We start from the raw sequence: 16,146 nt of genomic DNA, 5'->3' as shown, positions 1-16,146 counted from the left end.
TAAAGTCAGAGAGTTCAGGCCGATGTTTAACCTGAAAATCTTTGTTGCCAGTTTACTGGAATTTCTGGAAAAACAGTACAGAAGTGAGATGCAGCAGATTTAAGCCATGCTGCGTCTTTTTGTGGTTTTGGAGGATTTCTTTGCTGCTCCCTGTTTTGCATTTGGACTCTTGCGAGGCTTGGATTTGGCTTTGAGCATTTTGACCTGCCGAAGGCCATTGAGGTGCATCGGTTTGGGTTTGGTCGCTTTGGGGGCTTTGGCTGGCTTGGGGGTGACGGTCGGGGCAGTGGGCAGACTCTCTCCCCCGGGGCAGGCTTTGAAAACGTGGACATCCTTGACTCTTCGACCTCTCAGTTCAGGAGGATTGGCACAGGTGGCTCGCACCATCAGGTTAACCTTCTCAATCCACCTGGATGAAGGGAATAGATGGAGATATATTATTAAAATGCCTAGAAACAAAGTATATTGATAATATTAGTAACAAATGCTATGGGTTTTCCACTGTATTTAAGCCTCTATATTCATATTAACCCTCCTGTTGTCTTCATTTATGAGCACCAAAAAACTATTGTTTCCTTGTCTGAAAAAATCCAAAAATTCTGCCAAAAAATTACTCAAAATTTCTGAAAAATTGCAAAACGTTCAAGAAGAAAATTCCAATAATTTAAGTTTTAAAAAATCTAAATTTGGCAAGAAAATTCTTGTAAATATTTTTTAAAAATTAGTAATAATCTTCCCAAAAAATCCTAAAAATATCTAAAGTGATTACATATATACACTTAAAAATATAAACGCAACACTTTTGTTTTTGCTCCCATTTTTTATGAGATGAACTCAAAGATCTAAAACTTTTTCCACAAACACAATATCACCATTTCTCTCAAATATTGTTCACAAATCTGTCTAAATCTGTGATAGTCAGCACTTCTCCTTTGCTGAGATAATCCATCCCACCTCACAGGTGTGCCATATCAAGATGCTGATTAGACACCATGATTAGTGCACAGGTGTGCCTTAGACTGCCCACAATTAAAGGCCACTCTGAAAGGTGCAGTTTTGTCATACACCACAATGCCACAGATGTGGCAAGATTTGAGGGAGCGTGTAATTGGCATGCTGACAGCAGGAATGTCAACCAGAGCTGCTGTTCGTGTATTGAATGTTCATTTCTCTACCATAAGCCGTTTCCAAAGGCGTTTCAGAGAATTTGGCAGTACATCCAACCAGCCTCACAACCGCAGACCACGTGTAACCACACCAGCCCAGGACCTCCACATCCAGCATGTTCACCTCCAAGATGGTCTGAGACCAGCCACTTGGACATCTGCTGAAACAAAGGGTTTGCATAACCAAAGAATTTCTGCACAAACTGTCAGAAACCGCCTCAGGGAAGCTCATCTGCATGCTCGTCGTCCTCATCGGGGTCTCCACCTGACTCCAGTTCGTGGTCGTAACCGACTTGAGTGGGCAAATGCTCACATTCGATGGCGTCTGGCACGTTGGAGAGGTGTTCTCCTCACGGATGAATCCCGGTTTACACTGTTCAGGGCAAATGGCAGACAGCGTGTGTGGCGTCGTGTGGGTGAGCGGTTTTCTGATGTCAATGTTGTGGATGGAGTGGCCCAAGGTGGCGGTGGGGTTATGGTATGGGCAGGCGTCTGTTATGGACCAAGAACACAGGTGTATTTTATTGATGGCATTTTGAATGCACAGAGATACCGTGACGAGATCCTGAGGCCCATTGTTGTGCCATACATCCAAGAACATCACCTCCTGTTGCAGCAGGATAATGCACGGCCCCATGTTGCAAGGATCTGTACACAGTTCTTGGAAGCTGAAAACGTCCCAGTTCTTGGATGGTCAGCATACTCAGCGGCCATGTCACCCATTGAGCATGTTTGGGATGCTCTGGATCGGTGTATATGACAGGGTGTACCAGTTCCCGCCAATATCCAGCAACTTCGCACAGCCATTGAAGAGGAGTGGACCCCCCCAATAAAAAAAACTGCACATTTCAGAGTGGCCTATTATTGTGGGCAGTCTAAGGCACACCTGTGCACTAATCATGGTGTCTAATCAGCATCTTGATATGGCACACCTGTGAGGTGGGATGGATTATCTCAGCAAAGGAGAAGTGCTCACTATCACAGATTTAGACAGATTTGTGAACAATATTTGAGAGAAATGGTGATATTGTATATGTGGAAAAAGTTTTAGATCTTTGAGTTCATCTCATAAAAAATGGGAGCAAAAACAAAAGTGTTGCGTTTATAGTTTTGTTGAGTGTATAAATAAAACTTCTAATATTTTGGTTAATTTTTATTTTTATGTGAATGTTCTTAAAGAAACATTTTTAACATTTCTTTTTTTCCACCAAAAAATGTTCAAAGATTTCCCAAAAATGTTGAAAATGTGGACATCAGAAGTTTCACTGTGAAAATATGTTTTTTTTTTCCCCCACATTTTCAAACTTTAAAATGGGTAAGTTTTGACCTGCAGGACAACATTAGGGTTAAGCTAATGGATGTAACACATGCAACTTAGAACTGACAATCACAGAGAAAGATGTATTACTGTAAATGTACAAAAAAGAAAAAAAAAAGGTTTTGTTCCTATACAGACACAATAAAAAGCTGTTTCAGATTTCAGACTCTGCTGAGTCATGCCTGACTGCGCTCATGGTGCTGCCATTGTCTTACATGCGTAGTGGCAGCAGAGGGCAGTCACACATCAGAGGGTTGTCAGCTAGGTTGATGACCTCCAGAGAAGTGAGTGGATGGAGGTCTGGCACCTCCTCCAGCTGGTTGCCCTCCAGAAACAGACTCCTCAGCCCTGGACCCAGTCCAGCCAGGGAGTTCTGTGACATCTGGAGGAAAAGAGATTGTATCAGCAAATGTGTTTGCAAAGCAAGATCCAGGCTACTGACAAAAATGTGTGTTTAGTTTACATTGGCCACTCACTTTCTCCAGTCCCATGTTATCCAGATAGAGCTCCTTCAGTGACCTCTCCAAGGGCAGAAAAGCATTCGGCCCCACCCAGCGGATTACATTTCCAGATAGTCTGAGGTCTCTGAGGTTCCCAGCCTTCCTCAGGGCTTCAGTAGGAATCTCCTTCAGCTTGTTTCCACCCAGGTGGAGGGTATCGAGATCGCTGGCCTGGTCCAGAGCTCTGGGCGACACATTCTCGATGGCATTGCCGGTGAGGTAGAGGGCTCTGAGGCTTTCAGCTCCACTCATGATACCTGGCTCCAGCTTGGTGATGGTGTTGTTCTCCAAGTGAAGTGCCAGCAGACTGGGCACCAGTTTGAAGGCTCCTTTAGGGAAGCTGGTGAAGCGGTTCTTCTCCAGGTGGAGGTAAGTGAGCTGAGGTAGACCTGAGGATTGACAGACACTGAATTTGGATCTTGTTTAACCCCCTTTTTGTCGTCATTTATGGGCACCAAAAAAATGTCGTTCCTTGTCTGAAAAAATCCAAAAATTCAGCAAAAAATATTCCCCAAATTTCTGAAAACTTGCAAAACAAATTTGGCTGGATTTTGGTTGATTTTTCGGTGAATGTTCTTAAGAAACATTTTTAACATTACTCAAAATAATGTTCAAAGATTTCCCAAAAATGTTGAAAATGTGGATATCAGAAGGTTCACCATGAAAATATATATTTATTTCCACATTTTCAAACTTTAAAACAGGTCAATTTTGACCTGCAGGACAACACGAGGGTTAAACACATGTGTGATGAATAAATAAAAACCATCTTTTCTACTAAAATAATTTTGCCTGTAACAGACCTTTAAAGGCGTCAGGGCTGAGGGATGTAAGGTCATTCTCGGACAGGTAAAGGTATATGAGACCCTTCATCCCACTGAAGGCTCCTCCCTCCACCTCCACGATCTTGCAGTGCTGCAGGTGCAGAGACACCACCTGGGCCACACCAGGGAAGCTGTTGCTGGGGATGTAGTGGAAGTTGTTTCCACGAAGGTCCAGGAGACGCGTGTTGGGAGAGAAACCCCGAGGAACTTTAGTGTGGCCCCGGTTCTCACATGAAGAGTGGTGTGTCTCCCCCTGTGGATCAAGACGACATAGAAGATGTAGCGGAAAAGGGCACTAAAACGCAAAAACAACAGTCCTTCCTCTCTCTTCTATTAATACACATTCAATGTCTCACTGTGACACCTTTTTTTTTTCTTGAATTTTGCTTTTTAAGTGGCATATATACCAGTGGTTCCCAACTTTTCTTTTGGATGCAATATCTACCCATGACTCCTAATGTCAGTGTACAGTACCGTTAAAAATATTTGCCCTTCTCAAATTCATATTTTTTTGCATATTTTCTCCACTTTAATGTCTAAAATCAAAGAAATGTAAATATCAGACAAAGGTAGCCCAAGTAAACTCAAAATGCAGTTTTTAAAGGATTATATTGGCAAGGAAAAAAAAATTCAGAGCTACCTGGCCCTGTGTGAAAAGGAATTGCCCCTAACCCAGTAACTGTTTGGGTCACCCTCTGCAGCAACAATGGAACTCAAGCGTTTTCTATAACTGGCAATGAGTCTTTCACATCTCTGTGGAGATATTTTGACCCACTTTTCTTTGCAGAATTGTTTTAATTCAGCAACACTGGAGGGTTTTCAAGCATGAACAGCCTTTTTAAGGTCATGCCATATCATTTCAATCGGATTCAAGTCTGGACTTTGACTAGGCTGCTACAAAACCTTCATTTAGTTTATTTTTAAGCCATTTAGAAGTCCACTTACTTGCATGTTTTGGATCATTGTCCTGCTGCAGAATCCAAGTGCGCTTTAGCACGAGGTCACAAACTGATGGTCAAACCTTCTCTTTCAGGATTTTCTGATAGAGAGCAGAATTCATGGCTCCATCAATCACAAGTCGTCCAGGTCCTGAAGCAGCAAAGCACCACCATGTTTGACTGTTGGTGGGATATTATTTTTCTGAAATGCTGTGTTACATTTACGCAAGATGTAACAAGACACACAAATTCCAAAAAGTTAAATTTTCGTCTCGTCAGTCCATAGAATATTCTCCCAAAAGTCTTGGGGATTATTCAGATGTTTGCTAAAGTAAGATGAGCCTTTATGTTCCTTTTGGTCAACAGCAGTTTTCATCTTAAAACTCTGTCATGGATTCCATTTTTTCCCAGTCTCTTCCTTATTGCTGAGTGATGAATACTGACGTAAACTGAGTCAAGGGAGGTCTGCACTTCCTTAGATGTCCTGGGTTCCATTGTGACCTCCAGGATGAGTCGTCTCTGTGCTCTAGGGCTAATTTTGGTCGGCTGACCACTCCTGAGAAGGTTCACTACTGTTCCATGTTTTCTGCATTTGTGGATAATGGCTCTCACTGTGGTTTGCTGGAGTCTTAAAGCTTTAGAAATGGCTTTGCAACCCTTTCCAGACTTACAGATGTCAGTTACTTTATTTCTCATCTGTTCTTGAATTTCTTTGGATCGCAGCATTTTGTTGCAGCTTTTTGAGATCTTTTGGCCGACTTCATTTTGTCAAATAGGTTCTATTTATGTGATTTCTTGATTGAACAGGTCTGGAGGTAATCACGCTTGGGTGTGGTCAGTGAAATTGAACTTGCTTTCCAAAACATGTGATTAGCCACAGTTAATTCATGGTTTAACAAGGGAGGCAATTATTTTTTCACAAAGGGCTAGGTAGGTTCGGATAGCTTTTTTCCCCTTAAAACATTAAATCATCATTTAAAAACTGCATTTTGTGTTTACTTTGGTTATCTTTGTCTGATATTTAAATTAGTTAGATGGTCTTGAACATTTGAGTGGGTGTAATATGCAAAAAATGAGAATTCAAGAAGTATGTGTATGTGTTGTTGTAAACGATCCAACCACAGTCTTTTGTTCCTTTCAAAGTTTTCCATTTGAGTAGTGTTTAGTGTAATGGGTGGAACTGATCTTCTAATCTCAGGAAATAAGCAAAAGCTAAAATGTTGAACTATGACCTAATGTAACTGGCAAGGGCAAGAAAGATATGCACCTACAAGTAAAACAAATACAGTATAGCTAGACAACAACTGAGTTCCGACACTCAAAAAAAGTTCGACAAAACAGTCCCCCCACTTACCTCACACACACAGTTGGCGGGACACTTGACCTTGTTCTCGGGCTTCTCAGTCGGTGGTGGTGCGTTCCTGGTTGCTTCCTCGAACTCCGCCTTCAGCATGGCCTCCTGGCTCTGGCAACGCAGCTCTGGAGGGTAGACGGCCTCCAGATTCTCTCCTGAAAGATGAGCCGGTCCTCCACACGTCCCCATCAGCTTCACTTTGTTACGGATCGCCCACTCTCTGGAGTGTGGTGAGAAAGAACAAACAAGATCAAGCGGTCAATATAGGATGTCTCTGAGTGAGAACAATACAGGAAAAGATGCTTTGGGTAGTAATGAAATGGTGTTTTCACATAGTATGTCCAGCACAATAGCTGTGAATACATTGCTTACAAAACTCCCATTGACCAATATATCAATATAGATAACTGGAAATTTTTACTGCCCATAAAATGTTATCGCCTCCTGCCCCAAATGCCCACAAACGGTCATGGTCTAGTATACAGTATAATCCAAACAGGGGTGCTGTACTTGAGCGGGCGCAGGTAGCAGTTGCAGTAGATGGGGTTTCCTGCAAGGTTGAGGCGTGCCAGCTTGGGTGAACTTTCAGAAAAAGGCTGGATGACACGCAGCTGGTTGTGGCTGATGTCCAGGTGGACGAGGTTGGGGGATTTAGATACAGCCGTGTTGGCCAGGTCCTGCAGGGACATGTGGTCCATGAAGAGGTGGGTCAGCTTGGCCATGGACACCGCATCCTCTCCCAGGTACGTCATAGGGTTGTAGCCCAGATCAAGACGAGTCACTTCTGGCAGTCTGGATGCAGAGAAAATGGGGAAAGAACAAAAGGAAATATGCAGCTTATTAGTCACATGTTACTGTAATAGAGGTTAGATCTGTTGTTTGTATATAATTTATATCTTAGACGCCAGGAATAGAAGGGTGAGTTTAACTAACAGAACCTACTATAGCAAAGTCATTTCATTATTGGTAACGAAAGGAGGCAGATCATAAACGATGTCAGAAGAGGAACTGTAAATTTTCAAAGTTATGGCAAGAATAGCCCTCTTTATTTTAGAACTGACAGGTACTAAACAAGAAAAGCACTCGGAGAGGGCAGTACTTCGCCAAGGCTGTTCAATCATTACATCATTTCCGACGGCTGAAATTGTGAAAAAAAATCGTGTTTTTATTGACAGTTTCAAAAGAGACACATAAAGTAATTCATGAAAAATCACAGTTTTGATATTTGGTAATTTTTTCTGACTAAAAAGCACAACCCAAGATTTGAAAAGTCAACACATTTTTCTGTTTTTAAAGTTTCTGGCCTTGATAAATGGTGTAATTGTGGTGATTTTTTTTTTTTAAAGATAACATGCCTTTTAACCCTGCTGGTGGGTTTTGGGGTTCAGAAGTTGTTTAATCACTTTTTGAGACTTATTTGTATCAGAAGGCTTTATTATGAATTATTTTTTACTACGACAAAGAACACAGAGGAGTTATGTATCGATTTGTGTACGTTTGTCCTTCTGTGAATCTGTCTGTGTGCAACATTATTCAAAAACAGACAAGGATTTGGATGAAATTTTCAGGGAAGGTCAGAAATGACACAAGGACCAAATGATTAGATTTTGGCAGTGATGCGGCTTATAGTCTGGATCCATGGATTTGTGAAAGATTTCTGTATCAATGCGAGATAGCGGTGCAATGTCACTGTAACTATGACAACAAGTGAACGCTACATCAGCTGCCTGCTGACGATCACATGATTGTGATCCTGCTACAAATCCACCGTTGTGGACTTATCAGGACTTACCCATTGGAAATGATACAAAGAACAATTAATCAAATTGTTGGGGTGCTTCTGAGTCCCATCAATTCCCACCACCTGCTACATATTTAGGTCACGCAATTCAGTATCTGTACATAACATATGCATGCAGAACACACGCATGTGCTCAGTGCAAGGTAATTTTGTTTGTGGGTTCATCTATTTTAAATGACCACATTCCATGTTGCCGTGATTTCTGGTCCTCAGCAACTAATAACAAAATGCTGCATCTCTGACAATGCTATATGAGGGAATGAGCAGTACTGCGCTGTCTGAGGGATTTCCTTGGTGTTGCACTTAAGTTCTCCATTGATCTATTTTAGGCTTAAATTCACCCATTGATTTTCTATTTTATCCTAGGTGTTATATTTTATGTTCATTTATCACCTATGTTTTACAATTTTTTTCTTCTTTTATGTGCACGTGTGGGTTTTTTTTGTGTTGTTTTAAAGCACTGTGTAACACTGGTTTTGCCACACAAATAAACTGTATTATTAACTGTGACAGTTGTGTGTGGTCTAACCTGGTCATGGTCTCAGTGGGGAAGAACTGCAGCTCGTTGTGGTCCAGACTGAGTCGGGTGAGCGTAAAGAGACCAGCAAAGGCCTCGATGTCCAAAAAGTTCAGAGAGTTGTGACTGAGACGAAGCCACTTGATGTTCTGCAAGCCCTGAAAGGAAGAGTAGAGCGGCTGACTGTTTAATCCATGTTCCCACAACAGGAGACATTTTCTCTAAGCTGTGCGCAGGTTGTTGTGTTTGTGCACCTGGAAGGCCATGTTGGGGATGTAGACCAGCTGGTTGTGTGTGATGGAGAGCAGGTTGAGGAAGCCCAGCTGAGAGACAGCTCCGGGCTGGATCTCCTCCACACGGTTACGGTCGATCATGAGCTGCTTCAGCGAGGACAGACCATCGAACGACTCCTGGACTCACAAAACACAAAGGAGGATGAAGCACTGAAAACGCGTACATGGATGGTGGGTAGAGTTTGTTTTAATAATGAAGGAGGTGACTGCAGATATCTAGTTTAAAAAACAAACATGTAATATTGGGATATACACCCATCAGCCACAATATTATGACCACTGACAGGTGAAGTGGAAAACACCGATCATCTTGGTATAATGCAACATTCTGCTGTGAAACCTTGAGTCCTGACATTCATGTGGATGTTGGACATGTACTCCCCACCTAAACATTGCAGGTCAAGCAACCCTCTGACCCCCACCTCCCCTTAACAACAGCAATCCTTGATGCCAGTTGCCACCCTCAGCAGGACAATGCACCCCAACACACCGCAAAATCTGTTCAGGAGTGGTCCAGGGAACTCAACAGAGCTAAGCTGTTCACCTGGGTTCCACAGTCCCCAGATCCAAATCTTATCGAGCATCTGTGGGATGTTCCAGGGTAAGCCTGATCTAGATAGCTCCCACTCTGCAGCCCACAGAACCCACAGAATTCACTGCCACCATCCCTATGCCACAGGACATCCCCAGAGGTCCTGTGTCCATGCCCGACTGGATCAGAAGATTTTTAACAGCATAAAGGGGACCAACATAATATTGGGCAGCTGGTCATAATGTTATGCCTGTTTGGTGTATGGTGGTTGTGGGAATTAGAAAAGCCACTTTGTGATCACCTGGTAGAGGATGTCAATGTTGTTGTTGGCCAGGTTGAGGAAGACCAGGCGACCGAGGCCACGGAAAGCCCCCTCCTTCACCCTGCGGATGTTACAGCGCTGCAGCGACAGGTGGGTGAGGTAAGGAGTGTGTTTGAAAGCCCCAGTAGGAAGCTCCTGGATGTCGTTACCTCGAAGATCCAATTTCACTGTGATCTATAGAGAAAGGAGATTACATCTTAAATGAGGTTATAGTGCTTTAATATTGTCATTAAAGGACACTATAGAAATGTTTGTGTGTGTGTGAGCAAGAAACCTCATCAACAGTAGGAGGAACTTGGGTCAGGTTCTTGTTGACGCAGGTCACGGTGAGCTGGATCTGGTCACAGATACACTGCTGTGGACATTTTGCTGTGTTGACTGCAGGGATGCAGAGGAGCAGCAGGATGCAGAGGGTGTTAGAAAGGAGCAGGGAGGACATCTGAGGAGGAAAATAACAGCATTTCATTCATACTTCTACATGTGAGGGCAATTCATGTTGAATAGTTCTGGCCAGTGACACAATAAACAACGTTTCAGGGCCAAGCACCAACAACTGGCAGCTGCTTTGAGATTTGTTTTTAGATATGAGGTACAGTATTAGATTCATTGCTTACTCATGTATTGATTCATTCATTTCTTCTGGGTTTCAAGCTTTATTTTGCTGCTCTTACTGATTATAAATGCAATTGCTCTTAATGTTTTATTTATTCTTGCTCCTATATTTGTCTCATTGTTAATTCCCACACTTTATGGCATTGTTAAATTTAGTTTCACTCTGACACAGTCATGTATTGTTTTCATTGTTTTTTTAAAAATGCATCTTTATCTAGGATTGTCCTTAAATATGTTTTTAAACAAAGATTAGAAAATGATTGAAATGACTGAATGTGAGCAGCACTTTACATCTGTGACACTCTTTGTGTTTTGTTAAGAAATGAAGAGTTTCAGCATTAATCTAATTTCCTTCAAGGTTAGTTTTTGTATTTTATCTTATTAATTATGAATACATCAGCTTTCATTTGATTTACACTACTCATCAATAGTTTTAGAATGCCCCAATTTTTTTTCCAGTTTTTTATTGAAATTCAAGTAGTTCAAGTCCAATGAATAGCTTGAAATAGTACAAAGGTAAGTGGTGAAGTGCCACAGGTTTTGTTTTTTTAAAAAAAGGTTCCGTTCTGCAGCAATGAAGGTTGATCAAGCCTTGAAAGTTGGTGCTACCAAATCCTACAGGTGTTCCAACTTTTCTTGATTACTTGCAACCACCTCTGTAGTGTGTTGCTATTAAAATGGAAAGGTAAACATAAATAATTAACAACAGAAGAGACAGACCATCATAACACTTACGGTAAAATGTAGGTCATTCCTACAGAGAAATTGCGAATAAAGTCAAGATATCAGTGAGTACAGTTTTCTTCACCATCAAAAGGCACTCAGAAACTGGAGAAACCCCTGACAAGAAGAGGTCTGGAAGATCCAAAGCTACAACAGAATCAGAAGACAAGTTTGTGAGAGTCAACAGCTTGGTGATAGAAAGAAGTGTCAGTTTCAACTGTGAGGAGAAGATTTGGAGTTGTACAGTGGGTATGGAACGTATTCAGACCCCTTGAAATTTTTCACTCTCTGTGTCATTGCAGCCATTTGCCAAAATCAAAAAAGTTAATTTTATTTCTCAATGTACACTCACCACCCCATCGTGACAGAAAAAAACAGAAATGTAGAAATTTTTGCAAATTTATTAAAAAAGAAAAACTAAAATATCACATGGTCAGAAGTATTCAGACCCTGTGCTCAGTATTGAGTAGAAGCACCCTTTTCAGCTAGTACAGCCATGAGTCTTCTTGGGAATGATGCAACACGTTTTTCACACCTGGATTTGGGGATCCTCTCCAGTTCTGTCAGGTTGGATGGTGAACGTTGGTGGACAGCCATTTTGAGGTCTCTCCAGAGATGCTCAATTGGGTTTAGGTCAGGGCTCTGGCTGGGCCAGTCAAGAACGGTCACAGAGTTGTTCTGAAGCCACTCCTTTGTTATTTTAGCTGTGTGCTTAGGGTCATTGTCCTGTTGAAAGGTGAACCTTGGGCCCAGTCTGAGGTCCTGAGAACTCTGGAAGAGGTTTTCCTCCAGGATATCTCTGTAGTTGGCCGCATTCATCCTTCCTTCAATTGCAACCAGTCGTCCTGTCCCTGCAGCTGAAAAACACCCCCACAGCATGATGCTCCCACCACCAGGTTTCACTGTAGGGATTGTATTGGGCAGGTGATGAGCAGTGCCTGGTTTTCTCCACACATACCGCTTAGAATTAACACCAAAAAGTTCAATCTTGGTCTCATCACACCAGAGAATCTTATTTCTCATAGTCTGGGAGTCCTTAATGTGTTTATTGGCAAACTCTATGCAGGCTTTCATGTGTCTTTCACTGAGGAGAGGCTTCCGTCGGGCCACTCTGCCATAAAGCCCCGACTGGTGGAGGGCTGCAGTGATAGTTGACTTTGTGGAACTTTCTCCTATCTCCCGACTGCATCTCTGGAGCTCAGCCACAGTGATCTTTGGGTTCTTCTTTACCTCTCTCACCAAGGCTCTTCTCCCACCATTGCTCAGTTTGGCTGGATGTCCAGGTCTAGGAAGAGTTGTGGTCGTCCCAAACTTCTTCCATTTGAGGATTATGGAGGCCACTGTGCTCTTAGGAACCTTGAGCGCTGTAGAAATTCTTTTGTAACCTCGGCCAGATCTGTGCCTTGCCACAATTCTGTCTCTGAGCTCCTTGGGCAGTTCCTTCGACCTCATGATTCTCATTTGCTCTGACATGCACTGTGAGCTGTAAGGCCTTATATAGACAGGTGTATGCCTTTCCTAATCAAGTCCAATCAGTTTAATTAAACACAGCTGGACTCCAATAAAGAAGCAGAACCATCTCGAGGAGGATCAGAAGAAATGGACAGCATGTGAGTTAAATATGAATGTAGCTGCAAAGGGTCGGAATACTTATGACCATGTGATATTTCAGTTTTTCTTTTTTAATACATTTGCAAAACTTTCTACATTTCTGTTTTTTTTCTGTCAAGATGGGGTGCTGAGTGTGCATTAATGAGAAATAAAATGAACTTTTTTGATTTTGGCAAATGGCTGCAATGACAAAGTGAGAGTGAAAAATTTCAAGGGATCTGAATACTTTCCGTACCCACTGTAGGTTTGACAGGTCAAGTTGCAGCAAGAAAGCCATTGCTAAGATGTCAGAATAAGAAAAAGAGGCTTTCCTGGACCATGAAACATCACCAATGGACTCCTGAAGACTGGAAGAAAGTATTATGGACTGATGAATTGAAATCTTTGGTTCATCACACAGGATTTTTGTATGCCGTCAAGTAGGAGAAAGGATGGTTCCTCAGTGAGTGACATCAACTGTCAAACATGGAGGAGGAAATGTGATGGTCAGGGGTTGTTTTGGTGGATCCATGGTTGGTGACTTGTACAGAGTGTGAGGTACCCTGAACCAAAGTGGCTACCACAGTATTCTGCAGCACCATGCAGTACCCTCTGGTATGGTCCTAGTTGGTCAGGAGTTCATCCTACAGCAAGATAATGACCTAAAACACATGCCAGAACTACTTCAGGAAAAAAGAATAAGATGCTAAGCTTGAAAACATGGAGTGTCGGCACTGTCTCCAGATTTCAATCCCATGAAGCGGGTTTGGGATGAACTGGACAGAAGAGTGAAAGCAAAGCAACCTACAAGTGTCACGCATTCATGGGAACTTCTGCTACAGAGCTGGGAAAAACTTTCTGAGTAATATTTGATTTCCATTGTGAAAAGAAAGCCACATGTGTTCAGCTGTTAAATCTTCCAAAGGAGGCTAGTTTGATGAGTCAAAAGCTTAGAATACATTTTGGTTTCTAATTTTTTTTTTTTTTTTGAGATTTCACTTGTTTATTTGTTCTATGCTTTCATTTTAGAGTACAATGAGACATTAACATGCATCATTTCCAATAAAACACTGGAAAATTGGGGCATTCTAAAACTTTAGACCAGTAGTGTACATAACAGTATAACACTGTTAGGTAGGTGTACAACATGTTCCAAGACACCAGGTGCTTTCTGTGTTGGAGTTCCTGTTTTGTCAGTACAGAATTTAATTACAGTTTTGTTGCACTTTATTTTGGTATTTCCACTTTATGCTAAGTTTAATCAAAGACATTCATTATTTCACATAAAAACAGGCAATATATGTAAAAACTACAATCTACTTTCAAAGATTGAACCTGTGGTTTACCAAAACCAGCAAGAAAAATAGATTATTAATCATAATCTCTAAAATCATACAGGCCCTGCAGAATAATGTTTGGTGAAGTTACATTGTGTACAGTAAACGGCACGATATATTACTTTCTGTACAGTTAATACTCAGTTCTAACTGTATGAGAGAAAGGTGTGCATCACAATGATTTGTTTTTCCTTTCTAAAGCCTAATCTGAAAAGAAAAGTCTCCATCATCCTGTTCTTTTTGGGATTAGTGCCATTTGGTCAGATTGGTCTGCCCTAGTCTTCACTGGAATGCCTTAAAACCACATTCCCATGTCGGATCAACAGTCTTGATCCACAGGAATGGACATGAAAAGCTTCACAACCCCACACTCTGAAATTTGGAGTCTCAAAATGTTGACACGTGCAATAGTGCCATGCTTAAACCCTTCTGTCAAAACTGCCGCACCAAATCCTGTCATAGATGGACCTTAGAGAAACGCATGGCTGCATGACAGAAAAATAAAATTAGATGCATTTAATTCATTTTTTCGTTCCACTTGACGTCTTTTTGTTTTATTCCTGAAGTTAATAGGAAGAACAGGTATGTATAGAGTTTTTTAAAAAAACTTTTATCTCACAAACTCTGCCATCTGGTTTGAATGAACTACTTTTCAGGACTGTAAAGAAGCAGAAAAACTTAAACGGACTACAGTATGAAAAGCACTGATATATAGCAGCATACCTTGTTTTGGTCACAGGACCCCCTGTACAGAAAGTGGCCAAGAAACTAGAGACGGAGGAATTTCCTCAGACCGGGCTGTTTGTCCGCGTCCCCCTGGGGATCAACAGTCCAAACCGCAGAGGAGCAGTCGCGCCGCTGCGCACAAAGACGCACAGTGTCTTTCTCTGCCAGTTTTGTGCCAAAACGCGTTTCCTCCGAAAATATGTGTCCTCTGCCCAGGGACGGTGAGAAGACTGTTTCCAATCGGCTCTGAACTCTTTCACCAGAAATTACCTTGCATAATTCCCACCGCCCTATATTCAGTACTGCGCTGTCCTGTGCGTAAAGATGTTGATTCAGTTTAAGAATGACCAAAACCTGATGTAGTTTCGGCAAATACGAGTCTTATATTTGTTCAAGCACGAAATACCAGTCATGCAAATATCGAGTCATCAGAATGTTAAAAAAAGTTTGATTTTGACGCAAAAATGAGCAAACTGATCAAATCCACGTGATTGGATAACTAAACATTTAATGTTAAGCTATCAGTTTTAATTTAATCAGAATAAAATGTTCATCTGTTTACCATTACAGTCACTTGAATAAATACAGTAGTTTAAAATCCTGACTTTCTTCTGTTTTAATACAGAAATCCACTTAACGCACAGACTCACCATGATTCGCTGTGGTTCGGTCCAGCTGCAGGTCGGTACTGGCCGTTGACTCTCTCACGGACTCTGCTGCTCTTCCCCCGGTTGTCCCCCATCCAAAACAAACTCCGTTTATCCCCTTCATCCACGACGGCTCCCTCCCGACGCACACACACCTCCACCTCCCACCGCTGGAGTCTGCACACTGCTCCTCTCAGTCTGTTAAAGGAGAAGTTCACCCAAAGCGAAACATCTCTTATTCCACACAGATACTTCAACCATCAAGTCAAGCAGGGCCGGTGGAGTGGGACTCATTTTCAGCCCTGGACTTTCATGCCTCAGACCGGCCCACTTTAGATCACAAAATATTACGAAAAAAATCATGTAATTCTAGCCTTGTCTTGTAATTCAGTGTGCTTTTCTAAAATATTTCCAGTTCAGTGCAAGTAAGGGTTGCTTTACAATGAGGATATATTCCAACGTGAGTGCACATCTCCAACATTATTCTTTACAACAATATCAGAATCTATATTCTGTTCAAATATGTGTTCAAGGATATCCAAACCTTAATGAAATAAAAGAAGAAATAAAAATATTAATTAAAAAAAAGGTGTTGCACTCTCTAATAACGCTATCGTGTCTTTTTCCTCTGCAAGGAAACGGTTCCATCACAACTTAAATTTCACAAATATGAGAACATTATTTAAAGGGCTAATCTCCAACACTATTCTTTACAACATCACAATGTCCTTTTTTGCAATATCAAATACAATGGCGATTTTAGGGGGTGGCCTGGGGTGGCCGGGGCCACCCCTGAAATCTCATTGGCCACCCCTGCGGCCACCCCAGATCTGATAGGGAGTTGGTCACATGGGCGTAACGGACGCGGGGTACGCATGGGACATGTCCCCCGCACTTTCCACATCTGTCCCCTCTGTCCCCCGCACTTTTTTCAGCCGTTACAACA

General features: G+C 41.9%; 1 protein-coding gene across 1 annotated transcript; it reads right to left on the bottom strand.

Moving 5' to 3' along the window:
• Positions 1-4: 4 nt before the first annotated feature.
• On the bottom strand, positions 5-15,376 carry chadlb (chondroadherin-like b). Its single transcript, XM_051939590.1, has 11 exons — positions 15,204-15,376; positions 9,840-10,004; positions 9,545-9,739; positions 8,673-8,828; positions 8,431-8,576; positions 6,611-6,892; positions 6,101-6,320; positions 3,788-4,061; positions 2,961-3,373; positions 2,700-2,866; positions 5-409 (listed from the first exon to the last, which is right to left on the bottom strand). Exons 1-11 carry the CDS (start codon positions 15,204-15,206, stop codon positions 100-102), a joined length of 2,331 nt encoding a protein of 776 aa, XP_051795550.1. The 5' UTR covers positions 15,207-15,376; the 3' UTR covers positions 5-99.
• Between the last annotated feature and the right edge of the window lie 770 nt (positions 15,377-16,146).

This window comes from Acanthochromis polyacanthus, chromosome 19 (genome assembly GCF_021347895.1).
Source record: "Acanthochromis polyacanthus isolate Apoly-LR-REF ecotype Palm Island chromosome 19, KAUST_Apoly_ChrSc, whole genome shotgun sequence".
Taxonomy (NCBI): Eukaryota; Metazoa; Chordata; class Actinopteri; family Pomacentridae; genus Acanthochromis; species Acanthochromis polyacanthus.
Note: the sequence above shows the minus strand (reverse complement) of the source record. Positions and strands in the feature narration are given on the sequence as shown.

What these genes read in the sequence shown, in the direction of transcription:
- chadlb (XM_051939590.1), bottom strand. An exon ending in CAGCCCTGACGCCTTTAAAG is followed by an intron (nt 3,374 to 3,787) that starts GTCTGTTACAGG and finishes GTCAATCCTCAG; the next exon opens with GTCTACCTCAGCTCACTTAC. An exon ending in CCTCTGCTGCCACTACGCAT is followed by an intron (nt 410 to 2,699) that starts GTAAGACAATGG and finishes CCCTTCATCCAG; the next exon opens with GTGGATTGAGAAGGTTAACC.